General features: G+C 38.2%; 4 protein-coding genes across 5 annotated transcripts; 2 read left to right on the forward strand and 2 right to left on the reverse strand.

The window, feature by feature from the left end:
- Positions 1 to 501: 501 nt before the first annotated feature.
- Positions 502 to 2,736, forward strand: LOC103941143 (probable UDP-3-O-acylglucosamine N-acyltransferase 2, mitochondrial). The gene is made up of 5 exons (XM_048582647.1): positions 502 to 545; positions 1,877 to 1,928; positions 2,005 to 2,090; positions 2,217 to 2,283; positions 2,506 to 2,736. Exons 1-5 carry the CDS (start codon positions 502 to 504, stop codon positions 2,611 to 2,613), a joined length of 357 nt encoding a protein of 118 aa, XP_048438604.1. The 3' UTR covers positions 2,614 to 2,736.
- Positions 2,737 to 2,810: 74 nt separating this feature from the next.
- LOC125476382 (cysteine-rich receptor-like protein kinase 25) lies at positions 2,811 to 10,371 on the reverse strand. Its single transcript, XM_048582411.1, has 7 exons — positions 9,316 to 10,371; positions 4,711 to 4,872; positions 4,499 to 4,611; positions 4,153 to 4,363; positions 3,804 to 4,044; positions 3,485 to 3,638; positions 2,811 to 3,379 (listed from the first exon to the last, which is right to left on the reverse strand). Exons 1-7 carry the CDS (start codon positions 10,136 to 10,138, stop codon positions 3,077 to 3,079), a joined length of 2,007 nt encoding a protein of 668 aa, XP_048438368.1. The 5' UTR covers positions 10,139 to 10,371; the 3' UTR covers positions 2,811 to 3,076.
- A 723-nt stretch (positions 10,372 to 11,094) lies between these two features.
- LOC125476384 (probable UDP-3-O-acylglucosamine N-acyltransferase 2, mitochondrial) lies at positions 11,095 to 15,959 on the forward strand. Of its 2 annotated transcripts, XM_048582413.1 has the most exons (10): positions 11,095 to 11,772; positions 11,868 to 12,075; positions 12,162 to 12,238; positions 12,380 to 12,429; positions 12,727 to 12,787; positions 12,910 to 12,965; positions 13,042 to 13,112; positions 13,228 to 13,294; positions 13,518 to 13,589; positions 15,761 to 15,959. In XM_048582413.1, the coding sequence occupies exons 1-10, from the start codon at positions 11,646 to 11,648 to the stop codon at positions 15,824 to 15,826; spliced, it is 855 nt and encodes a 284-aa protein (XP_048438370.1). In that variant the 5' UTR covers positions 11,095 to 11,645; the 3' UTR covers positions 15,827 to 15,959. The 2 variants fall into 2 exon arrangements, 1 of the variants encoding a protein (XP_048438370.1); XR_007257678.1 differs by lacking the exons at positions 12,162 to 12,238; positions 12,380 to 12,429; positions 15,761 to 15,959 and having other exon boundaries at positions 11,630 to 11,772; positions 11,863 to 12,075; positions 12,741 to 12,790; positions 12,914 to 12,965; positions 13,518 to 13,734.
- A 5,645-nt stretch (positions 15,960 to 21,604) lies between these two features.
- LOC125476383 (cysteine-rich receptor-like protein kinase 25) lies at positions 21,605 to 22,634 on the reverse strand. Its single transcript, XM_048582412.1, has one exon. The coding sequence runs from the start codon at positions 22,557 to 22,559 to the stop codon at positions 21,729 to 21,731; it is 831 nt and encodes a 276-aa protein (XP_048438369.1). The 5' UTR covers positions 22,560 to 22,634; the 3' UTR covers positions 21,605 to 21,728.
- Positions 22,635 to 24,636: the final 2,002 nt, after the last annotated feature.

A 24,636-nucleotide genomic window follows, 5' to 3' on the forward strand; every position in this document is an offset into this window, starting at 1 on the left:
GCCGCAAGTAGATATGAAAGGGGCACCAATTACTACGACAAAGTAAGTGTTTTTACAATTTATTTTAAATATTTAATTATATTACATTTAATTTCATAAATTAATTTCCTCTCATTTTTGTAATTATATTACATTTAATTTCATAAATTAATTTACTTTAATTTTTGTAATTATATTTTCTAGGTACTCCAAATGGAGGAATTGTATATGCAGGGCAGCTCGAAACCCTTTCAGCATCACGGCTGTTGGGAAATTTGTAAATGGTGGGTGTTATTTGAAGATCCACCTCAACAGAGAAGGTCATACGCTGGTGTTCGGTACTGCATTCTCAATTGTAGATGGGGATGAAGATGGATCTCCTACCATTCAAGAAACACGGGTACAAAATTTGTCTTCGGGTGAAGGTTCCATAGGGCTATGGGATGAAACAAGGCCCGAAGGTTGAAGGAAGAGAGTAAGGCAAAGGATGATCAACAGGAAATGGCAACGTCAATGCGATTAATGGCGGAGCAAAATGCCATTGATGTGGAAGAAAGGAAGCGTAGGTATGAAGAACGGGTCAAACAAATACAATAAGAGATGGACGATAAGAATATGGAAAGGAACACTACGGATTACACTCCAATGAGTAAGGCCAGGCCTATTTTGATAGGAAAAAAAGAGGAAATTATGGCCCGACGGCAGTTGTTTACCTCCAACTATACTCCTACAATGGCAGATGATGAAGATGATGATGATTATAGACTTTAAATTTAAGTTGTAGTTTTTAAATTTAAGTTGTTGTAGTTTTTAAATTTAAATAATAAATTATGTTTGGCCCTATGACTCTTTAGCTCTCGGTTAGAGATGGTTTTTTGTCACAAGGCTATATTTGGCCTATGACCCTTTGGTCTCTTGGTTGGAGATGGTAAGAAATATAGTCATGCACTGTTCATTAAAATATTAATTTATTGGAGGGTCAGAGGGCTAAAACAAGCTCTCTGGCCCTCCTTCGGTTAGAGAAGGCCCAAGGGACCAGAGTGGTCCCGAGCCCATCCTAACAGTTGCGTAAGAAATTTCTAGTGGCTTGTGAGATATGAGAAAGAAAATGAATTGACCTCGTGAAGAACTTGAGTTGAACGACGTCGTATTTTATATTTTGCTAACATTTTGTTTGTTTCATCTTTGTGGTTCAGTGAAACTCAATGATGGGATTTTAAAATTGACTTTAACGTTATTTCTAAAGCAGCCTGGTCAAGTATTATTTGTAGTCTTCCCCTTTGCGCGACTTTTTTTGTCAAATGATTCAAATAAGATTTCTTTGTATTTTCATCCTATAACTTCTTTCAAGTGCTACTTGCTCTCTACCTCCCACTTACTTGTATTATACACTTCTTTTGATTTTCTTTATTAAATTTAACATATCTTTCAGTTTTGTGAGGATTACTTCAATTGCTCATGTTATGAGTTTGAAATTTTTTCTCAATGTATGAAAGGCCCTTTCTCACAAAGAACTTTGGCTCCACCACGGATTACATCCATTCATCGTATATCTTGCGGCCAATTTTCGTCATATACTATTTATATTAATTTTAAATAAAAAAATTTACAATGATTTCTGACTGCACGATATACGATGAACGAATATGATTGAAGGATCCGGCGAGAATCTTCACTCGATGTTATTAGCATTTCAAAATAGTTATTGTTCACTCCTCTTCGCATGATAATTGTGTTGAAATAATATCTGGTAAATGTTTTGGTGCACCTTGAACACGACCACCTAGTATTATTATTTTATTTGTTTATTAATACATCCTAAAATTAAGACATATCAACCATATTTTGTACTGTTACATACCTAATAATAATTTATAACATTGTTTGGTTTATGCAGTTGGAGAGATACCGTTGTAGGGGATCATTCAAAGATAGACAATTTAGTTCAGGTTAACTTTTGCTTTTTAAGTTCGTGGGTAATTTTCTGGAATAGTAGACAATTATCCGTTTGTTCGTTTCTTGTAGATTGGTCATAATGTAGTTATTGGGAAGAATTGCATACTTTGTGGACAAGTTGGGATTGCAGGCGCAGTGACATATGTTCTTTCTATGTCCCCTCTGTATTTTTCTAATTTAGAAAGGCCTCCGTAACATGATTCACTTTCACTTCAACAACTTAGCCGATGATTCAGAAGATCTACCAAATCTGATGGCTGTCCTTTTTTTTTCTATTGTAGGATAGGAGACTATGTAACTACGGGAGGGAGGGTAGCAGTTCGTGACCATGTATCCATTATATCAAAGGTATTTTCTTACATACAATGGCCCATCTAGTAGTAGCGAAAATTAGTCATTGCTTGTTACTTGTTAAAGAACTCAGTACAGGATTTAAATATCATGTGAGTTTTGAAGTTTGATGTTACTTTCTTTTTTAGTTTTTCTACTGATATTTTATTCTTCTTCGTGCTCTCACATTTTTTCATTGATTAACAAATATTTCTGAATATAATTACATGGACTTTGAAGGTACGGCTTGCTGGTATGAGCTGTGTCACGAAAGATATTACAGAACCTGGAGATTACGGCGGCTTCCCTGCTGTAAGTATCATGTTGCACTTTACTTATGAAAAATGAGAATAACAAGAAAAATTGTTTTAAGATATTGAATACCCAAAATAATGGAGCTGGAACTATGGGTGATTGTTGGATGTTTTGGATATTTAAACGACATAATTCTGGTTGCGTTTTAGGTTCCAAGCCATGAGTGGCGAAGACAAGTTACAAACTACAGTTGGACATTAATAAGAATCATTGTTACAGATTGTAACAAGTTATGGGACCAATATTCTAATTAACTTGAAACATATAAGTACGTAAAATAACACCACTCAAGTCATACTGGTAGTATATATACAGTATATATATGTTATTAAAAATTCTAGAAATTCGAGATTACGGAGTGCGTGGTAACTAACATTTACCCTATACAAATGACAAGGTGAAAGAAGAGCTGTAAAGATTATAGAATTGTCTCTAACGCAGCAAAGTGCCTTTAACGGAAGAGCTTCCAATGATATTAACCTTATTGTCATCGGTCTCAACGAGGAACATCGATAGAAATCGTCAAACCATTGGCTGAGCAATCTTGAGAACGTATTTGATCATGGTGATCAACATATCTTCCTGTAAAGAAGGCTGGTTTCTCAGGTCGGGAAAGACTAATAGTTTCAGTTTTTAACATATGAACAACTGATGACATGGTTGGCCTGTTGTTTGCATCCTCTTGAACACACAATAATCCAATGTGGATGTACCTCAAAAATTCATTTGGACTGCATGAATCTTTTAACAAGGGATCCATCAACTCCAAACCTTTCTTTTCATTCCATAATTGCCAAGCCTGCAATCAATATCTCTCAAGGATGTAAGTCCTCCTCCAGTTTTGATAGCTACATTAACTAAGCTCATGAATATTTTGTATAAGTATTCCAAGTAAGGAACTTACATAACCTATAAGAGTAGGTCCACAATTAGTGCGATGAAAACCTAAAAAGTTCCTTCTCCCCGTTATGATCTCAAGTAGAAGTACTCCAAAGCTGAAGACATCCGATTTTACTGAATACAACCCTTCCATAGCATATTCTGGAGCCATGTATCCACTAATTGCAGGACCAAAATGGTTGAAATATATAAGAGTTTACATAACGAACATATACTATTCTGTTATCTATTTATAATAGAGGTAAGTACATAAGTTGAAACGACTAATTGGAATGTAAGATTACTAATATTGGATAGAGGTATTTGTATAAGTTGAAACTTACTAAGTGCCAACAATTCTTTTGGTATTTCCTTCAGTTTGATCATCAACTCCAAACATTCTAGCCATCCCAAAATCTGATATTTTCGGGTTCATGTTGCTGTCTAATAAAATATTGCTAGCTTTCAAATCACGATGTATAACTCTAAGCCTCGAATCTTCATGAAGATACAAAATTCCTCGAGCAATTCCTCCAATTATCATGGTGCGGCTCAACCAATCTAGTTGTTCTCGTTTTCTATGTTCTGTAAATTTATCAATTTCAAGTAGTACTTTTTGAAGTTAGGAACTACAAAGAATTATGTTTACTGACACAAACATATATGTATATTCATGAAATGATGATCACATACCAAATAGAAAATAATCAAGGCTTTTGTTGGGCACATATTCATAAACAAGTATGGTTTCTTCTCCTTCCAAGCAAAATCCTAAAAGCCTGACAAGATTTCTGTGTTGAAGCTTGGCTACCAACACTACCTCGTTCTTAAATTCTTGTACACCTTGTCCGGAGCTTTTTGACAACCTCTTTACTGCTATTTCTTGTCCATTAGTAAGTATTCCCTGTGATAAGGTATATAGGTACTTTAGTTTATCCAACAATTTTGTTGTGATCTAAGCAATTTATATATACTATACAATGTTGGATTAATAGAATGACTCAGGAACTAATGCATTACATATTTGTTGTGTTATTACCTTGAAAACTGCACCGAATCCACCTTCGCCTAACTTGTTATCTTCGCAAAACTTATTTGTGGCAGTTTCGAGAGTTCCCAGTTCAAATTGCAAGGATTCAGCCGTCCTCATATCTTTTGCATTGCAAAGAAAGTTACGATCATATGCCAGACACATCAACATAAATTCAAAATTTTCAATCTGACTTTTGGGTTTCATTTGTTTTCCCTTACCTTGCTGTTTGCCATTTTCTTGTTGTAGAGCCTCTTCGTTTTTCTTTCTTTCTCTTCTGCCAGGGAGGCAGTAGCCCAATGCTACAACCAGAGAGACAACTATAAGAGCAATGCCAACGCACCCAACAACAATGGTAATTGTAGGGAAGTGTTTCCTTCTTCCTGCAGTAAGAACAATAATATGTCATGTTCATTTTCACATACCTTCCACATTCATCAAAACAAAAACAATTAATATTTCATGTTCATTTTTCTGAATACTGTATTCTTCCCCTTTATAATACTTATTCTTATCCACTTAATATCTATCTAATGGCCGATAAGATCATAGGTCATACGTATATCTAAATCTTGATTTAAAAATATAAAAAACGAATTAACTAGAGAACTGTTATTAGTACTCTCATCATTATACAGTTTCTCCCTCATATTTGTAGTATGGAAGAGTGCATGATGACTTTTTTTAAGTCCGCAAGGTACTTTGCCTATAGGTATCATCACAGAGTTGGGTGGTGAACGTGAATATAGTAGTATAGTATTAGGAGGAGGAAGAGCCTCTGGCGTGGGAGGACGCTGTGCGGCGGTCCAATTGATCACTTAAAAGAGGGCATCATCGAACCGAACACTACAACTGGGGTATAGAAGTCGTCCCCCCTGGGATACCGTTGAAACTAATTCTTTTGCAGCTTTTGCTAGACACCGTTTGAAAGCTGAAGAAGAGAGGTCCTGCGTGCACTGCGCAAGGCTGTACACCGTCTCATTTGACCCTTTATTGGCAGCCCTAGTGGTTAGCTCATGCACAATAGTTGCGATGCTTATTCTTCTATCGCTGCATTGGCATACTTAGGATTTGGCTTCTAGATTCTTGTTAACCTCCTTAGTTGTGATTGTGGAGTTAGATACTTCCTCACTAGGTCAATCTTCTTCTGGTTGTTGATATATGCCAATTTGCCAAGGATTTAAAGGTACTGCTTGCTCAACATCATTACCATCAAGCAAAACCTTAGACTCATCTGGTCTCGATTGGATTTGAATAGTTTGCTCCCCCATCTTTTCCTGTAACTTATCTTCAATTTCTCTTGAATCAGGCAACACCTCATTTTCTAAGGACCACCAATAAGATGCTTCATTAAACACCACATTTCTCGATGTGTAACATCTTCTAGTCGTAGGATTACAGCATTTCCACCCTTTTATTTGGCTGTCGTGTCCCACAAGGATACATCTAATTGCCTTCTTATCAAACTTGCTACGTAAATAACTGGAACAAATACATAGAATACACAACCAAATACTCGAAAATAGCTAACTGTAGGTTTCATACCCACAGTTTCTCAAAGGGTGAGACAAATTCTTACCTTGGTTGAGGAAGCTTGTTGATCACATGAGCTGCAGTTCCCATAACTTCGGCCCAAAACCTTCCTGGTACATTCGTGGCATGGAGCATACTTCAACATATTTCAGCAAGATGCCGGTTCTTTCTTTCTGTTACGCCATTTTGTTGTGGCGTGTTAGCCCAAGTAAACTGGTGGCGTATTCTACATTCTCGTAGACACTTGGAAAACTCATTCGAGATATATTCTCCCCCATTATTCGTGCGTATGCAATGGATCTTCTTTCACACTTTTCCTTCAACTGTCTCTTTAAACTCTTTAAATTTTGAAAATGTGTTAGATTTTTTTTCTTTCATGAAGAAAACCCACATATACTTGAAGAAGTCATCAATGAATGTCACCATGTACCGCATCCCACTTATCGATGGTTGCTTGACGGGCCCAAACACATCGGAATGAACCAACTCTAACGATTCTTTTGCCTTAAACTTCAATGCCTCGTATGGTAGTTGATGTGCTTTACCATACTGACATCCTACACAAATCATGTCTGTTCTCACATCAAGCTGAGGTAGCCTCTTAAGCATTGACTTCCTCATCATCACATTTAGCTTGTGATAGCTAATGTGACCCAATCTCATTTGCCATAAATGTGTTTGTCTCATTCTTCCTTGCCTTGTCTATGTATGCAGTTTCTGCTGACATTACATAAACTGATTGCAGTCTTCGTCCCTTCATTGTTGGTGTCCCTAAGATCTTGAGGTGTCGATACACCTTCACATCTTGTGGACCAAACAAGACATAATTTCCTAATGACGTCAGTTGTGACACTAAAGGCATATTTTTCTTCATACCTGGAACATGGTAGACATCTTGAAGTGGCACCTGGTTAGTTTTGTATTGGGGCATAATTATTGTCTTACCGATATCAGCAATCGGTAACCTCGAGTCATTGGCCGTTACCACCAATCGACCTCCCTTGTACTCAGTCAGACTTTATAGCTTTTTCTCATCACCTGTCATGTGGTTTTAGCAGCCTATCCACGATCCAATCATTCTCGTAGTCAATCAACTCTGGACTTGTTGTTGTGAAAGCTGACTACTACTTCTCCATAGCGAACGATGCTTCAATGTCCCAATCTTCCTAGTTGTTTTTCTTTGGGTTCGAAGTGGTAGCGTTACTCTTTGCAGGCTTTTTGAACCAACAATCCTTCGCCATGTGGCTATTCCTTCCACAATTGTAGCACTTGCCCTCAAACTTTTTATTCTGGGATTGACCATGGTTGCCGTGATACATTGGAGCTCCCCTTGGCCAAGAACTCCCACCTCCTTGATGACCTTTCGCCTTGTCACCATTTTGTATAGATCCACTACCAGCACGTTGCTTAAAGCTGCCTTTACTTGTATTGGTGTAGAGCGCTTCCTCCTCACCTCTTAACGAGACCCCTCCCATTTGCTTTGCCAAAGCTTCTTGATCAACAAAAAAATTCTCAAACTCAACAAGTGATGATTGGGTCGGCCATCCTTGTATAGCAACAACGAAACCTCGACATTCTGGTCTCAACCAATGGATACTTATTCTTTTTATCCTAGATTCTATAATGGAAGCACTAGGATCTAATTCAAAAATTTCACGGCAAATAGACTTTACCTTGTGGAAGTACTGAGCAATCGTCATGTCCATTTGGGCCACTAATAACATCTCATTCTCAAGAAGCTGCAGTCTTGTATCGTTCCTCTTTAAAAAGAGTGTGGCGAAGGCGTTCTATGCTTCTTTTGGTGTTTTGGCTTTCCTTATGTGCTCCAACATGTCCTCTTTAACTGAGGTTTAACTGAGGTTTTTAAGGCAAACATGGTCTTACCTACCTTGATCTTCCACTTCCTCAAAGTGCTACTGGTGTCTTCTTCCGGCTGCATAACTTCATTACCACCAACGATCTCCCAAAGATCTTAGCCTTGTAGGTAAGACTCTATGCATGTTGCCCATATGTTGTAATTTTTGTTGTTCAACTTCTTGATTCCTCCAACAACATGAAGATCTCCCATCGTGTTAGCAGAACTTTGATAAGCTGAACAAGATTAGTTAACAATCTTGCGAAGTACTAAACTTCTCACGATTCTCGAAACTTCACTAAAGTCGGTCCCTGGTCGTACCGTTCTGATACCAATTGTTGAGGAAAAAATTAGAGTACACAACTTTAATACAAGTGTTGGAGATACAAAACAAGTAAACAAATTACTTATATTAACCTCACAAAATATTACAACACAAACTCTCAAGGACACACTTTAGAAGCTATGACACTCTCTTTTCTAGAGACAAACTCTAGGCCACTCACACTCTTCACAAGACTACTCACTCACAAGGCTTCTCACTTTCTAACTTAACTCTCTCTTGATTCTTGCTTTCTTTCTTTCTTAATTTGCTTACAACACACATGCATACCTATTTATAACGCATGTTTGCCAACTTATACTTTCACTAGAACTTTCTAGTGCATTGATCACACACACACCCTTTCATCGACTTAAGAAACAACCTTCTAATCCTCTCTACAAAGGACTACTTAGCTTAGATAATTCTAGCTAACCAACTTCAATGAATATCCCCCTTGCCCTTAATTAGAAATGTTGATCGTATATTCAGAAGTTTAACAATTAGTGATTATTTCAGGGAATTAGATGGCAATTGTAAGCATGGCTCGTTGACCCTCGAGTCAATCATACTGTGTGATACATGAGAAAAACATGCAAGGGACCACAAAGTCAAAAGTACCACAAGCTTGGCTTCAGCTGGCTATTGTGGATGCATCGCAAAGTATGTGCTGTATTCCATTATGGAATTGGATCCATTCTGGATCTTCGTGTCTGGAGTTTAGGGATCAAATAATCTGAGTCATACATTTGTGTGGAAAAGAAATCGAAGTTGTTGATTAGTGTGAGGCTGGTTCCAATTTGTGTGGCCTGAATTGTTTGATCCCTAGGCTTTGAACACGAATGCCCGGAGTGAATCCTATTCTATTACAGCGCGATCAATCATTAATGTCGGTCAGTGCGAATACAGTTGCTGCTCATCGTTGAACCAGTTTTTTTTTTTTTTTTTTGTGAAAAGCAGGCTGGACTTTGGTGGGTTATGGCTCGAGTTTGGTTTTTATTCTATCCGGCATTTCCATCAATTTTGATCGATGTACGATCTAATAAATTTCAGCTTCTTAGAAATTGATTCATTGGAAACTTTAAACATGATTTGCAATATAGAATCAATTGGTACCTTTAAGTGCAGGAGGAGGAAGAGCCTTCGGTGCAGGCGCCGGTGCTGAGGTGGCGTTTTGGAGGTAAAAGGGATAAATTTCAAACCTGACGTTACAACCCGGCATCAAAACTCGTCCCCCTTCCTTTCCTTCACAACTGTTCGGCAATTCCGTCACGGCAAGCGTTAAACACCGGTTGCAATACACTGCGGACAGATCCCATGTGCACTGTGCGAGGCTGTACAGAGTAAGAAACCTACTAATATTTGCCTGTTTCGTTGCAAACTTGTTGGCAGTATTAGTAGCCTCGGTGGCCACCTCGTACATACTCTCCGCCAGCACCTGGTTGAACCGATTCCATTCGGTTGCGTTCCGCACGTTGCACATGTAGAAGACCGGCCATTCGCTCAAGGTGGATAAGGACTCGTTTGAGTAGCGTAGCATGCAGTGGTCGTACCATACAATTGCATTTATTCCGTTGGGACAGCGTTGAGTTGCCATTGTGCTTGCCGCAGTCACGCAATGTTTACAAACTTTGGTAGAGACATATCCTTGGCAGAGAAAGAGGCCGTAGGCCTTTTCCCTAGAATTTAAGCCCGCCGTTGTGTTGTAAAAGCCGGTGTCAGGGGCAGCGGGAGAGGTAAGGTTGTTGAGGACTTCGTTGCGATTGGTTTGGAAGCTGTCGGGGAAGTTGAATTCGAATCCGCCTGCGTCGGGGGTGAAAGTGGTTGTGTTTGGGCAGAAAATGGCTATAAATTCACTAGTTTCATTACTGGTGATCAAACTGAGCAAGCTAAGCATGGAGAGAAACAACAAAAGGATCATGGACATCTTCATCAGCATCCCCCTTGCTCTTAATTAATTAGGATTCCTAAGGTTTTAAATATCAGTTTTTTATGAAAATATCGTTATTGCAATTTAGGAAAACAAACATGGATAATTGTTATATATATGCTTTCGGTGAAGATGAAAATTGCAAAAGACTTTGACTCAGACAACACCGGGTCGTTGGCCCTAGAGTGAACAGCGATGCATGTTGTACAAGGGGACCACAAAGTAAAATTTCCTAGCTAGCTCTTGTTTTTCTCTTTTTATGCATAGAAATATGAAAGTAAAAGAGTCCTCGGTTAAAAGATAAACATCATAATGATTTATAAAATGTTAAGCTATCATTTATATTGTCAATTGATTTTATGATAAACTTCGTAAATACTCATTAAATTCTCTGTGTTGAAGAGTTTCCCACTCTTGTTCCTGTGTTGAAAAGTATCCCACTCCACTCATGTTGTGACCAACCGTGTTTATTAAATTCTGTGTGTTGAAAAGTATTGAAAAGTATCCCACTCCACTCGTGTTGTGACCAACCGTGTTTATTAAATTCTGTGTGTTGAAAAGTATCCCACTCCTGTGTTGTGATCAACTGCGTTGGAAAGAAATACAAAATTTATAGTTCCAAAAAAGAAAAATAAGAAAGAAAGAAAAGATACAGTTAACTAAGAGTTGGTCTGTCTGAGTTACCACAATCACTCTCCTAAATTGTAATGGACAAAGTAACGAACAGTGCTGCTTCACTGTATATTCCCCGTATCTCCCCCCGGGTCCTTGCTTTTAATTAGGAATGTTGGCCATATATTCCAAAGGTTAATAATTAGTGATTATTTCAGGTAATTAGATGGAAATTGCAAGCATGACTTGACATTGCTTCGTTGACCCCAGAGTCAAGCACACAGCGTGATTGATGAACACCCCAAAATATTTCAGATGTCATAAATAATTAGAATTTTAAGATACTACCCAATTCCGATCCAAATTATGTCCGAACTATGAAGGTCAAATACCATTCGATTGCATCAAAGTTGAAAATTTTCACTTGGAGCTTTGGTCAGAACTGGTTAAAATCGAAACTTCCAATCCATCTTGCACTTGCACCCACCCCCTGAGTATATGCTTCAACAAGAATCACACAAGAGTAGATTGATAAAATGGAAACCTCTGGTAAAATGCCCATTCGTAAAGTACTTTATATGCTGGATTACAGGTGGACATTTTACCAGAAATTTTTATTGTATCAATCTATCCTTGTGTGATTCCTGTTAAAACATATATTTGGAGGTGGGTGTAGGGCAGACGATTTCAAAGCAGACTCTGATTCATTAGATAGAGAAGTTCTAAATAATCTATCGGCTTGGACTTTCAAGCCCAACACCTAATGTTGGTCCAACTCAAATCACAAATCTAGGCGGACGAAACTGCCCTGCATTACAAAAGCCCTTCCGGTCAAACACGGTGGATACTTCGGTTCAAAATAAACCGGCGGCAGTGCTCGCTTTCCCTCCTCGGACCTCAGTTAATGGCAAGCGCTCTTAGAAGACTTGCAGCTGCATTCTGCTACTCGCCACATCTCCAATTCGTTCGAAGCTTCTCTCTGTTGCGCTTTGGAAATAGTTACCGTTCCTTCGTGTCTTCGGCTTCGTCTGGTATGCCCCGAACCTGCTTGTGAAAATGTCTCTTAGACAACACCTATTTTTTCATTAACTGCCATTTCTGCACTTGATTTGTATTTCAAGATCAGAGGACTGTGCTCCAACTAGTCATCCAGAATTCCAACAATGGAAGAACGGAGGTGGGATTTTCCACAAGTCTGCCTGCATTGACCCAACAGTTTTCATAGAGTTTGGTGCTGTTGTTCATTCTAAATCCGTTGTCGGCGAACATGTTTGTATTGCTTCTGGAGCTGTCGTTGGACCTTCGGTTACAGTTGGGCAATCAACGAAAATTGGGTAATGATCAAACTTTTAACTTTACATTGCCTTGTTAATATTTTTGCTTGATTTTGATAGAGTAACTACGGCCATAATCTCTGCAGCTACAATGTTGCACTCAATAATTGCAGCATAGGAGATCCGTGCATAATCCACAATGGCATATGCATCGGTCAAGATGGTAGGGCCACTTATTGTAGGCTTTCACTCATTTGGGAATATTGATATGGATCAATCAGCTTAGTTATGATTTGATGTGAATAGTGTTTGATGTGTGGCGATGGAAAATGTGATGTTTGGTGGGATGTTTGTTTAACTACAGGATTTGGATTTATGGTGGATGAGCATGGGAATATGTTAAAGAGGCCTCAAGTTAGTGATGCTTTTATGTATTTGAATTGATGTCCTTTTGTTTTCTTTCTCTTTCTTTGTGTTTTGAATATTTTTCTCTGATAATGTTTGAATGCAATCATGATATGTTAGTTCTTTAGGATCAACATATTCAATTTCGTAGTAGTTCGTTACATTGCATTAATCATTATTGGGGCAAGAGTGTCTTCATATATATGACTTGTATGACGATAAGAGGTTATGTATGCATTTTCATCCAACTGTAGAAATCGAAGCATCTTATTGTATGTATTTCTTGTTCTTTTCCTCATCCCCAAGATGTTGAATGCTAGTATTGGAAACCACGTGGAGATTGGTGCAAATACGTGCGTTGACAGGGCAGGTTAGAAATAGAGCCTTGGATATCAACTGATTTCAGATGCATGGTTATATTTTCTGAATAAGTTTGTACTTGGATTCTGTTAAAGTTTGAATAATAATTTATAACATTGTTTGGTTTATGCAGTTGGAGAGATACCGTTGTAGGGGATCATTCAAAGATAGACAATTTAGTTCAGGTTAACTTTTGCTTTTTAAGTTCTTGGGTAATTTTCTGGAATAGCATACATTTATCCGTTTGTTCGTTTCTTGTAGATTGGTCATAATGTAGTTATTGGGAACAATTGCATAGTTTGTGGACAAGTTGGGATTGCAGGCTCAGTGACGTAAGTTCTGTTTATGTCCACTGTAACATGATTCACTTTCACTTCAACAACTTAGCCGATGATTCAGAAGATCTACCAAATCTGATGGCTGTCCTTTTTTTTTTTTCTATTGTAGGATAGGAGACTATGTAACTATGGGAGGGAGGGTAGCAGTTCGTGACCATGTATCCATTATATCAAAGGTATTTTCTTACATACAATGGCCCAATCTAGTAGTAGCCAAAATTAGTCATTGCTTGTCACTTGTTAAAGAACTCAGTGCAGGATTTAAATATCATTTGAGTTTTGAAGTTTGATGTTACTTTCTTTTTTAGTTTTTCTACTGATATTTTATTCTTCTTCGTGCTCTCACATTGTTTCATTGATTAACAAATATTTCTGAATATAATTACATGGACTTTGAAGGTACGGCTTGCTGGTATGAGCTGTGTCACGAAAGATATTACAGAACCTGGAGATTACGGCGGCTTCCCTGCTGTAAGCATCATGTTGCACTTTACTTATGAAAAATGAGAATAACAAGAAAAATTGTTTTAAGATATTGAGTACCCAAAATAATGGAGCTGGAACTATGGGTGATTGTTGGATGTTTTGGATATATAAACGACATAATTCTGGTTGCGTTTTAGGTTCCAAGCCATGAGTGGCGAAGACGAGTTACAAACTACAGTTGGACATAAAAAAGAATCATTGTTACAGATTGTAACAAGTTCTGGGACCAATATTCTAATTAACTTGAAACATATAAGTACGTAAAATAACACCACTCAAGTCATACTGGTAGTATATATACAGTATATATGTATATATATGTTATTAAAAATTCTGGAAATTCGAGATTAGGGAGTGCGTGGTAACTAACATTTACCCTATACAAATGACAAGGTGAAAGAAAAGCTGTAAAGATTATAGAAGTATCTCTAACGCAGCAAAGTGCCTTTAACGGAAGAGCTTCCAATGATATTAACCTTATTGTCATCGGTCTCAACGAGGAACATCGATGGAAATCGTCAAACCATTGGCTGAGCAATCTTGAGAACGTACTTGATCATGGTGATCAACATATCTCCCTGTAAAGAAGGCTGGTTTCTCAGGTCGGGAAAGACTAATAGTTTCAGTTTTTAACATATGAACAACTGATGACATGGTCGGCCTGTTGTTTGCATCCTCTTGAACACACAATAATCCAATGTGGATGTACCTCAAAAATTCATTTGGACTGCATGAATCTTTTAACAAGGGATCCATCAACTCCAAACCTTTCGTTTCATTCCATAATTGCCAAGCCTGCAATCAATATCTCTCAAGGATGTAAGTCCTCCTCCAGTTTTGATAGCTACATTAATTAAGCTCATGAATATTTTGTATAAGTATTCCAAGTAAGGAACTTACATAACCTATAAGAGTAGGTCCACAATTAGTGCGATGAAAGCCTAAAAAGTTCCTTCTCCCCGATATGATCTCAAGTAGAAGTACTCCAAAGCTGAAGACATCTGATTTTACTGAATACAACCCTTGCATAGCATATTCTGGAGCCATGTAACCACTAATTGCAGGATCAAAATGGTTGAAATATATAAGAGTTTACATAACGAACATATACTATTCTGTTATCTATTTATAATAGAGGTAAGTACATAAGTTGAAACGACTGATTGGAATGTAAGATTACTAATATTAGATAGAGGTATTTGTATATGTTGAAACTTACTAAGTGCCAACAATTCTTTTGGTATTTCCTTCAGTTTGATCATCAACTCCAAACATTCTAGCCATCCCAAAATCTGATATTTTCGGATTCATGTTGATGTCTAATAAAATGTTGCTAGCTTTCAAATCACGATGTATAACTCTAAGCCTCGAATCTTCATGAAGATACAAAATTCCTCGACCAATTCCTCCAATTATCATGGTGCGGCTCAACCAATCTAGTTGTTCTCGTTTTTTATGTTCTGTAAATTTATCAAGTTCAAGTAGTACATTTTGAAGTTAGGAACTACAAAGAATTATATTTACTGACACAAACATACATGTATATTCATCAAATGATGTTCACATACCAAATAGAAAATAATCAAGGCTTTTGTTGGGCACATATTCATAAACAAGTAAGGTTTCTTCTCCTTCAAGGCAAAATCCTAAAAGCCTGACAAGATTTCTGTGTTGAAGCTTGGCTACCAGTACTACCTCGTTCTTAAATTCTTGTACACCTTGTCCGGAGCTTTTTGACAACCTCTTTACTGCTATTTCTTGTCCATTAGTAAGCATTCCCTGTGATAAGGTATATAGGTACTTTAATTTATCCAACAATTTTGTTGTGATCTAAGCAACATAAAATACTATACAATGTTGGATTAATAGAATGACTCATGAACTAATGCATTATATATTTGTTGGGTTATTACCCTGAAAACTGCACCGAATCCACCTTCGCCTAACTTGTTATCTTCGGAGAACTTATTTGTGGCAGTTTCGAGAGTTTCCAAATCAAATTGCAAGGACTCAGCCGTCCTCATATCTTTTGCATTGCAAAGAAAGTTATGATCATATGCCAGAGACATCAAAATAACTCCAAAATTTCAATTGTAACTTCTAGGTTTCACGAGTTCTTTTCCCTTACCTTGCTGTTTGCCATTTTGATGTTGCAGACCCTCGTCATTCTTCTTTCCTTCTCTTCTGCCCGGAAAGCAGCAACCCAATGCTACAAGAACTAGAGAGAAAACTAGAAGAGCAATGCCAACATACCCGACAACAATGATAATTGTAGAGAAGTGTTTCCTTCTTCCTGCAGTAAGAACAATAATAATGTCATGTTCATTTTCACATGCCTTCCACATTCATCAAAACAAAGACGATTAATATTTCATGTTCATTTTTCTGAATACTTATTCTTCCCCTTTATAATACTTATTCTTATCCACTTAATATCTATCTAATGGCTGATAAGATCATAGGTCCTACGTATATCTAAATCTTGATTTAAAAATATAAAAAACAAATTAACAAAAGAACTGTTATTAGTACTCTCATCAGTATACAATTTCTTCCTCATATTCGTAGTAGAGGAGTGCATGATGACTTTTTTATGTGCACAAGCTACTTTGCCGATAGGTATCATCATTGGGTGATGAACGTGAATATAGTAGTAGAGTACTAGGAGGAGGAAGAGCCTCTGGCGTGGGAGGATGCTGTGCGGCTGTCCAATTGATCGCTTAAAAGAGGGCATCATCGAACCGAACACTACAACTGGGATATAGAAATCGTCCCCCCTGGGATACCGTTGAAACTATTCTTCTGTAGCTTTTGCTAGACACCATTTGAAATCTGAAGCGGAGAGGTCCTGCGTGCACTGCGCAAGGCTGTACACAGTCTCATTTGACCCTTTATTGGCAGCCCCAGTGGTTAGCTCATGCACACTAGTTGCGACTACCTGGCTATATCCTGTTGGTTTATTATCCCCATACCAATCGCCCGCTGAATGCAAAATGTTCATGGAGAAACATAACGTTTTATTTGAGTAGCGTACCATGCACTCCTCGAACCATATGATAACCTCCTTTCCACCCGGGCAGCGTTGTGCTACCTACACGTTTGTGATGGCCACGCTCTTTGCAAACGCCGGTAGAGACATCACTGTGACATAGAAACATCCCGTAGGCCTTTTCAGTTGAGCTTCGGCCTGCGGTGGCAGTGTAAAAGCTGGTGTCAGTACGTATTGAAACAAACCGAATACTCGTGCTAGTTGCTTGCATATGTCACAAGTATGGTTGTAAAGCAAATGTCACAAGTATGGTTGTAAACATCACTTTAGCTAAGTACTGGTTAAAGTGATTTTCTCAACCATACTCTAGTCTTTCATACCTCGTCACTCACTTAGGTCTTTTGTCATGTTTCTAGGAACCTCTTTACTTGTTATTAATATTTGTCTTGTCCACTTGTTAGGACTGATTTGGTAGTGAGGTATGGCTGTTAGCCTTCCTCTTGTGATCTTCTTTTCGGCTCTCTATAAGAGTTGCCTTTCACTCTTGTAATGAGATTGAGATATACAATTCAAAATTTAAAACCAAAACTCAACATGGTATCAGAGCAAGAACCATATGGTCCTGACTCTGTTCGTTTTTTTTTTTTCCTTCTTCGTTTGCTCATCATCGAAAGAGATGGCAGAAGAAATGTTTCTAGTACTGATAGCTCCCCATCTTCACCCTTCAACTTAACTCAAGAGGGTGAGAACAACCCAAATCAATGATTGTGCTCCATGCTACTGAACGAGTTCAACTATCTACCTTGGTCAGAGCTGTGTCGCTTGCTCTAGGAGGAATATCAAAACTAGGGTTTATTAATGGAAGCTCGAAGTCTCTAGAATCCACTTCATCAACTTATGATGCATGGCACGCTACTGACCAGCTGGTCATGTCCTGGATACTTAACTTCATAGAGCCAAAGTTGTCTGAGCTCTTCAGCTACTCAGAATCTTCCCTTCTTCTATGGGAGTCTGTCAAAGACATGTATGGTAGCCAAAACAATTCAGTTCACATCTTTCAACTAAAGAAGAATGTGACTAGTTTGAAGCAAGGTGACCACTCATTTGTTCAACATCTTGGAAGTTTGAAATCCATGTGGAATGAATTTGATACGTACTATCAACACAGGACTGATTCTGCTATGCTTCTGAAGATGACTGATGAAGACAAGGTGTTTCAACTCTTGGCAAGCTTGGGAGCTGAGTATGAAGACCTACGTAGTCATTTGTTAATGACTCCAGAGCTGCCCTCATTTATCGGTGTGTGTCATGCAGTCCAGAGAGAAGAAACTCGACGAAGGGTGATAAATGTTGAGCCTAAATCTCACTCTGAGGCTAGGATTTTCACAACCAATCACATTAACTAGTGATAAAGTGCTTAGGAAGAAAGCAAGCTGGAAATGTTCTTATTGTAACATGAAAGGGACATTTGAGAGAAAAATGGTGGATCCTACATCCAGAGTTAAAACCTAAGTCTGATAGGGAAGGCCAAATGATCAAAGATGTGAAGGAAGTCACTCTAAAAACCTTTCACTTAGCTTGTTCCTCAGCTGATATGATGTCAAATTTCTCAACAAACCTCTTTTCCTTGATCAATGAGTTTGCAGTTTTTCTTCAAAAGAAGTAAGAAAACACTGAGCATGAGGAAATAATGATTGAAAACTTTACTGCAATGCTAGGGAAATTTGCTGGTTTCTTGGCTGACTCAAAGAACACATCGAAAGGCAATATTCCAGGTATAATCAGTGTTATTTCCACTACTCTTAATGCTAATATTACACATGATTTTTGTATTATTGACTCAGGTGCCATTGATCATATAACTAATAAATCCTCTAGTTTACATGAATTTCAAAAACCTAGTGATCCAATTCATGTGTTTGTTGTAAATGGGAAACGGAAACTTATTCTAGGGAAGGGGAAGGTTAGATTGCTGAATGAGTATACTGATTCCACAACCCTCTATGTACCTTCCTTTCATTTTTAGCTCTTGTGCATAGGAAGAATCACTAAAACTTTAGACTATTTTGCCATTTTTTGCCCTCACAATGTTGTGTTTTAGGATTGAGTATCACAAAAGCAGATTGGTGAAAGGGTTCTTCTTAAATGAACTTTACTACCTCTCACAGGAGTCCAAATTTTTCAAAAAACTCAGTGTCAGCCTAAGTTAAGCTCAGGAACATCAACTCTGGCACCAACGTCTTGCATATCCCTCTGAACCTGTGATGACCAAACTGTTTCCCATTTTTTGTATAAACACACTTGAGTGTGAAACTTGTCAAATGTTAAAAGCCACTAGGCTTCTTTTTGTTTCCTCTAATTCTAGAACCAGTAGACTTTTTAAAGTTATTCACTCAGATATCTAGGGTCCTTCTTGTGTAGAATCCTTTGATGGGTACATATATTATGTTACATTTGTTGATGACTATACTAGAGTGACCTGGTTATATCTTTTAAAGTTTAAAAGTGAGTTGTTTGATGCTTTTAAAGACTTTCACAACCTAGTCACAAATTATTTCTCATCTAAGTTATATATATTAAAATCAGATAATGGCACTGAGTACACTTCCAATAACATGAGTAGTTACTTGAGCACTCATGGCATTTTACATCAAACTAGTTGTGTTGGTACTCCACAACAAAATGGTGTGGCAGGGAGAAAAATCAAGACTTGTTGGAAAAGACTCGACCACTTATGATCCAAATGAATGTTCCCAAGAAATTTTGGTCTCAAGCCCTACTCACTGCTATTTACATCATTAATAGATTGTTAACTCGTGTTTTGAATACTAAATCTCCTTTCGAAGTCATGAAGGGCAAGTATATAGACTTGTCTCACCTCAGGACCTTTGGTTGCACCTGTTATGTGCATATTCAAGCTTCCCATCGTGATAAACTCGACCCTCGAGCTGTCAAATGTGTGTTTATGGGATACTCCAATTCTCAAAAGGGTTACAAAGTGTGCAATCCTAATACTGGGAAGCAGACAGTCTTTAGAGATGTTAGATTTGATGAATATTCACCTTATTTCCACAAAGGTTTGGAGACTAATCACAATAGGGAAGATCTTATGGACCTATTTCCACTGCCTACTCCAGCAGAAGTTAATGAAGTCAATCCTGCTCATACCAACACTGAGAATTCTCACCCCACTGAGAGTGTAAGTGGGCATACCTAGCTCCTCAAGACCATTTGAACCTGAACCAACTCAACAAGCTATAAGTGCACCAAGGAGAAATCCTACACGAGATAGACATCCACCAGTAAGGTTGTAAGAGTACATTACTTACACTACAAGGCATCCTATCTCTGCAACCATTTCTTATCACAGATTCTCACCATCTCATGCTTCTTTTCTTAACAAATTATCCAACACTTTTGAACCAAGGAATTTTCATGAAGCCTCATACATGCCTGAGTGGCAAGATGTCATGACTCAAGAGCTCCAAGCTCTGAATGACAGCTAGACATGGAGCGTGGTGGATATTCCAAAGGGCAAGAAGGCAGTGAGAAGTAGGTGGATATATAAGACCAAGTTCAACTTCAATGAAAGCATTGAAAGACATAAGGCACAATTAATAGCTCAAGGTTTTACACAAACATATGGCATTGACTACAAGGAAACCTTTGCTCCAGTTACTAAAATGAATACTGTGAGGGTATTGTTATCTGTGGCAATCAATAATGCATGGCCCTTATTCCAAATGGATGTGAATAATGCATTTCTTCATGGGGAGCTTGAAGAAGAAGTGTACATGAAGTTGCCTCAAGGTCATCCAAGAGAAAAGGAATCCAACAAGGTATACAGACTTCATAAAGCCATATATGGTCTCAAATAGTTCCCTAGAGCTTGGTATTTGAAGCTCAGTTCAGTTCTTGAAGCTGTAAGGTTGTAAACATCACTCTAGCTAAGTATGGGTTAAAGTGATTCTCTCAACCATACTCTAGTCTTCCATACCTTGTCACTCACTTAGGTCTTTTGTCAATCTTTCTTCCTTGTTTCTAGGAACCTCTCTACTTGTTATTAATATTTGTCTTGTCCACTTGTTAGGATTGATTTGGTAGTGAGGTATGGTTGTTAGCCTTCCTCTTGTAGTCTTCTTTTCGGCTCTCTATAAGAGTTGCCTTTCACTCTTGTAATGAGAATGAGATATACAATACAAAATTTAAAACCAAAACTCAACAGTACATGTGGCGTTGGAGGCAAGGGATTGGAGAAGTTGACCGGGATTATATTGCTGGAAGCTATCGGGGTCGGATTCGAATACTTCAGCCAGGGTGAAAGTGGTAGTGTTTGGGCAGTCATGGACGAAGTAACGAACTGCTTTCACTACTCGTGATCAAACTCATGAGAAACAGAAAAGGGATAGTAGACATATTCTTCATCTTCTCCCCCCCTTGCCCTTAATTAGAAATGTTGATCTTATATTCAGAAGTTAACAATTAGTTATTAATTCAGGTAATTAGATGGCAATTGTAAGCTTGGCTCGTTGACCCTGGAGTCAACCATACTGTGTGATACATGAGAAAAACATGCCACAAAGTCAAAAGTACCACAAGTTTGGCTTCAGCTAGCTAGTGTGGATGCTTCGCAAAGTATGTGCTATAGTCCATTACGGAATTGGATTCATTCTGGACCTTGATGTTCGGAGTCTAGAGATTAAACAATCTGGATCATACATTGTGTGACAAAGAAATCGAAATCGTTGGTTTGTGTGAGATAGGTCAGTAAGATGAGTTAACGAAAACCTTTAGTTTCAATTTGTGTAGCTTGGATTGTTTGATCCTTGTACTCTAGACACTAATATCCAGAGTGGATCCAATTCCATTACAGCGCGATTAATCATTAATGTCGGTCAGTGCGAAAACAATCACAAGTTGCTGCTCATTGTTGAACCAATTTTTTTTTTTTTTTTTTTTTTTTTTTTTTTTTTTTTTTGTGAAAAGCAGACCGTGCTTTGGTGGGGTATGGCTGGAGTTTGGTTTTTAATTCTATCCGGCATTTCCATCAATTTTGATCGATTTACAATCTATTAAATTTCAGCTTCTTAGAAATTGATTCATTGGAAACTTTGAACATGATTTGCATTATAAAATCAATTGGTACCTTTAGGTGCAGGAGGAGGAAGAGCCTTCGGTGCAGTCGCCGGTGCTGAGGTGGCGTTTTGGAGGTAAAAGGGATAAATTTCAAACCTAATGTTACAGCTCGGCATCAAAACTCGTCCCCCTACACTTCCCTCACAACAGCTCGGCAATAGCGCCACGGCAAGCTTTAAACACCGGTTGCAATCCACTGCAGACAGATCCCATGTGCACTGTGCGAGGCTGTACACAGAAAGAAACCTACTGATATTTGCCTGTTTCGTTGCAAACTTGTTGGCAGTAACAGTGGCCTCGGTGACCACCTCGTTCATACTCTCCCCCAGCACCTGGTTGAACCGATTCCATTCGGTTGCATTCTGCGTGTTCCGCCAGTTGACTATCGGCGATTCACACAAGGTGGATAAGGACTCGTTTGAGTAGCGTAGCATGCAGTAGTCGTACCATACAATTACATTTATTCGCGAGGGACAGCGTTGAGCTGCCATTATGCTTGCGGCAGTCACGCAATCTTTGCAAACGTCGGCAGAGACATATCCTTGGCAGAGAAAGAGGCCGTAGGCCTTTTCCGTAGAATTTAAGCCCGCCGTGATGTTGTAAAAGCCAGTGTCATGGGCAGCGGGGGAGGTAAGGGTGTTGAGGACTTTGTTGAGATTGGATTGGAAGCTATCGGTGGAGGGAGAGTGCCAGCCTGTGTCGGAGGTGAAAGTGTTTGTGTTTGGGCAGATAATGTCTAAAAATTCACCAGTTTCATTACTGGTGATCAAACTGAGCGAACTAAGCATGGAGAGAAACAACAAAAGGATCATGGACATCTTCATCAGCATCTCCCCTTGCGCTTAATTAATTAGGATTCTTAAGGTTTTAAATATCAGTTTTTTATGAAAATATCGATATTATAATATACAAAAACAACGATGGATAATTGTTATATATATGCTTTTGATGAAGATGAAAATTGCAAGATTTTGACTCAAGACAACACCAGCGTTGGCCCTAGAGTGAACAGCAATGTATGTTGCACAAGGGGGACCACAAAGTAAAATTTCCTAACTAGCTCTTGTTTTTCTCTTTTTATGCATAGAAATATAAAAGTAAAAGAGTCTAGGTCGGTTAAAAGATAAATATTATAATAATTTATAAAAGTTTAAGCTACACCTTATATTGTCAATTGATTTTATGATAAACTTCGTAAAGACTCATTAAATTCCCTGCGTTGAAGAGTTTCCCACTCTTGTTCCTGTGTTGGAAGAGTTTCCCACTCTTGTTCCTGTGTTGAAAAGTATCCCACTCGTGTTGTGACCAACTGTGTTGATTAAATTCCCTGTGTTGAATAGTATCCCATTCCTGTGTTGTGATCAACTGTGTTGGAAAGAAATACAAAGATATGGTTCCAAAAAAGAAAAAAGAAAGAAAGAAAGAAAGAAAGATACTGTTAACTAACAGTTTGTCTGTCTGAGTTGCCACAAACACTCTCCTAGGCCTGATTTTTTGTCGGATCGGATCAAAAATATGTGTCCAATTCCAATCCAAAAAGTTTTGGAAACGCCTATCATTTCCAATCTTGGAATCGGAATTTCAAAATTTCATAAACTCATTCCAAGTTTGGTATTTTCGGAATCGTATTATTTTAGAATTTCAAACTTATGGGAGTTGTATGACTTCATCCATACCAAGATAAAAAATAGGAAAATTTTCAAAAATGACCAATTTTCTTAATCTTAGGATTGAAATAGAACAAACTTAATATGCATAGAGCATGCACACATCATGCACAACAATAAGACATAAATAAGATTTTGCCTACAACTGAAAATGACCTAATTGCCCTCGTATATAGATGGGTTATTTCCTCCTATTTTCTGATTTCTCTCTCTCGAAAGAACCCTAACGATGCACTCACCCTTTAACACCCCACCTCACCCGCGGTAACCCTTTCTCTCTCACCAATGGTCATCCTTTCACCAGTTCCCTCTCGCATCTCTTTTCAAACTAGTAACCCAAGATTCATATCGCATCTAACTGTTGGGTGGCAGTACAATTCCCAACTCATAATCCCTAAAGCTTGGTATGTAATGGATAATAATGCATCCACCAAAGCTCTCATAAAAGTCGCAAGTGTAGAGTGCACTTCCAAACTCATAACCTTCTTGCCAATTTCTTTTAACTTCTTGGTTTCAAGGCACGATGGGATTAGATGAATCAACATGAGCCAAAGCCCACTATGAGTGAAGCGGGTTTCTTTACGATATTTGGGAAATAATTTTTTTAAGGTTTGTTTATGGGTTTTGATTTCAAAATGCAATATTTATGAGTATTAATTTGTGGGTTCGTATGTTTTATTGCTATTAGGTTTCTTGGCTTTGCCTTCAATTTTCTAGAAAACTATACACTATAAGCACACGAGATGCACATCACATGCACATGATATGCTCACAGATCTGAGCTCAAAATCCAAAAATCCAAAGCTCACATCTCTTACTTTGAAATCAGAAAAATGAAGTCATCACTTATGAGTTTTTACATTTTATATGTGAGTATTTTCGTTATTTTGCTTTTGTGCACTGTGTAGGGGTGGGCACTTGGAATAGAAACACGAATCGAATCGGACTACACCGAACGATTTGGTTTTGCGGTTTTGAAACGGTTGCAATTTCGAAACCGAACCGTGGCAAAGAAAACGGTTTGGTTTCAGTTTTGGGTTTTTGAAACCGCACCGAAACCGAAACCTTACCATATATTGAATGTTTTTGCTGCAGTTTTACTGCATTGTTGTTGCTATTTTTGCTGCACTTGTGGGATTCTGGACAAGTCCTTATGTTATGAGAGTGAAAATTGCTTTGGCAGATAAGGGAGTCCATTACCTCTATTTGGAAGAAGAACATCTTCTCCATAAAAACAAGA

Source organism: the organism of the source record quoted next, unplaced genomic scaffold, assembly GCF_019419815.1.
Source record: "Pyrus x bretschneideri cultivar Hongxiangsu unplaced genomic scaffold, Pyrus_bretschneideri_v1 Contig19, whole genome shotgun sequence".
NCBI classification, from domain to species: Eukaryota; Viridiplantae; Streptophyta; class Magnoliopsida; order Rosales; family Rosaceae; genus Pyrus; species Pyrus x bretschneideri.

Excerpts from the sequence above, each read along its gene's own strand:
- LOC125476382 (XM_048582411.1), bottom strand. The coding sequence starts at position 10,138 with ATGCTGATGAAGATGTCCATGATCCTTTTGTTGTTTCTCTCCATGCTT. Across the intron at positions 4,612-4,710 it reads AGAAAATGGCAAACAGCAAG|ATATGAGGACGGCTGAATCC; the intron begins GTAAGGGAAAAC and ends GCAATGCAAAAG. Across the intron at positions 4,045-4,152 it reads CCTTGATTATTTTCTATTTG|AACATAGAAAACGAGAACAA; the intron begins GTATGTGATCAT and ends ATAAATTTACAG.
- LOC125476383 (XM_048582412.1), bottom strand. The coding sequence starts at position 22,559 with ATGCTGATGAAGATGTCCATGATCCTTTTGTTGTTTCTCTCCATGCTT.
- LOC125476384 (XM_048582413.1), top strand. The coding sequence starts at position 11,646 with ATGGCAAGCGCTCTTAGAAGACTTGCAGCTGCATTCTGCTACTCGCCA. Across the intron at positions 12,430-12,726 it reads ATATGTTAAAGAGGCCTCAA|ATGTTGAATGCTAGTATTGG; the intron begins GTTAGTGATGCT and ends CTCATCCCCAAG. Across the intron at positions 13,113-13,227 it reads GGGATTGCAGGCTCAGTGAC|GATAGGAGACTATGTAACTA; the intron begins GTAAGTTCTGTT and ends TTTCTATTGTAG.
- LOC103941143 (XM_048582647.1), top strand. The coding sequence starts at position 502 with ATGGCGGAGCAAAATGCCATTGATGTGGAAGAAAGGAAGCGTAG. Across the intron at positions 2,091-2,216 it reads GTGACATATGTTCTTTCTAT|GATAGGAGACTATGTAACTA; the intron begins GTCCCCTCTGTA and ends TTTCTATTGTAG. Across the intron at positions 2,284-2,505 it reads ATGTATCCATTATATCAAAG|GTACGGCTTGCTGGTATGAG; the intron begins GTATTTTCTTAC and ends TGGACTTTGAAG.